The following is a 454-nucleotide window of genomic DNA, read 5'->3' as shown; positions in this document are numbered from 1 at the left end:
CCGTGGGGGGAAGCACAGGGCAGCGGGAAGAGCTGCTTAAATTAGAAAGGAACCTGGAGACAAACACCATGGGATGTTTAGGGGCTAGGAGTGGCCAAGAGAATTTCCCCGCTGCGATTCCCAAGGTGGATGAACACCGGCGGCACTGAGGGATGCACGCTCGGGCTCGAGGAGGGGGGACGCGGGAGAAGACGGGCGCCGGGAAAGCCTCGCACGCCCCGAGCAGCGATTTGGCGGCATGGGCACCTTGCTATCCGACCAGGGACAGGGAATTGTCTGGAGGGAGTTAAGCCGCGGACTCCGAGGCCCGAAGGGAGCGACTGCAGAGCCCTCACCGTGCATCTGTACTTCCGGCAGTCGTCCCAGAAGCGACTGGCCGAAAACTTCCTCCTGATCACCACGGTGAGGCCGTGGATCAGACACTGGCCAACTCCCATGATGTTACCTGGAAAAG

General features: G+C 61.2%; 1 protein-coding gene across 1 annotated transcript in view; it reads right to left on the bottom strand.

The window, feature by feature from the left end:
- Positions 1-454, bottom strand: part of LOC104507959 (long-chain fatty acid transport protein 1-like) — a gene marked incomplete at both ends in the record, with an annotated part of 2,351 nt that overhangs the window by 843 nt on the left and 1,054 nt on the right. The window contains 1 exon segment of the mRNA XM_010149408.1: positions 336-451. Within this exon segment, the coding sequence (XP_010147710.1) occupies positions 336-451 (116 nt within the window).

The sequence above is a fragment of the Eurypyga helias genome, unplaced genomic scaffold (genome assembly GCF_000690775.1).
Source record: "Eurypyga helias isolate BGI_N326 unplaced genomic scaffold, ASM69077v1 scaffold23843, whole genome shotgun sequence".
Taxonomy (NCBI): Eukaryota; Metazoa; Chordata; class Aves; order Eurypygiformes; family Eurypygidae; genus Eurypyga; species Eurypyga helias.
The sequence above is the reverse complement of the archived record's forward strand: the minus strand, read 5'-3'. Positions and strand labels throughout refer to the sequence as shown.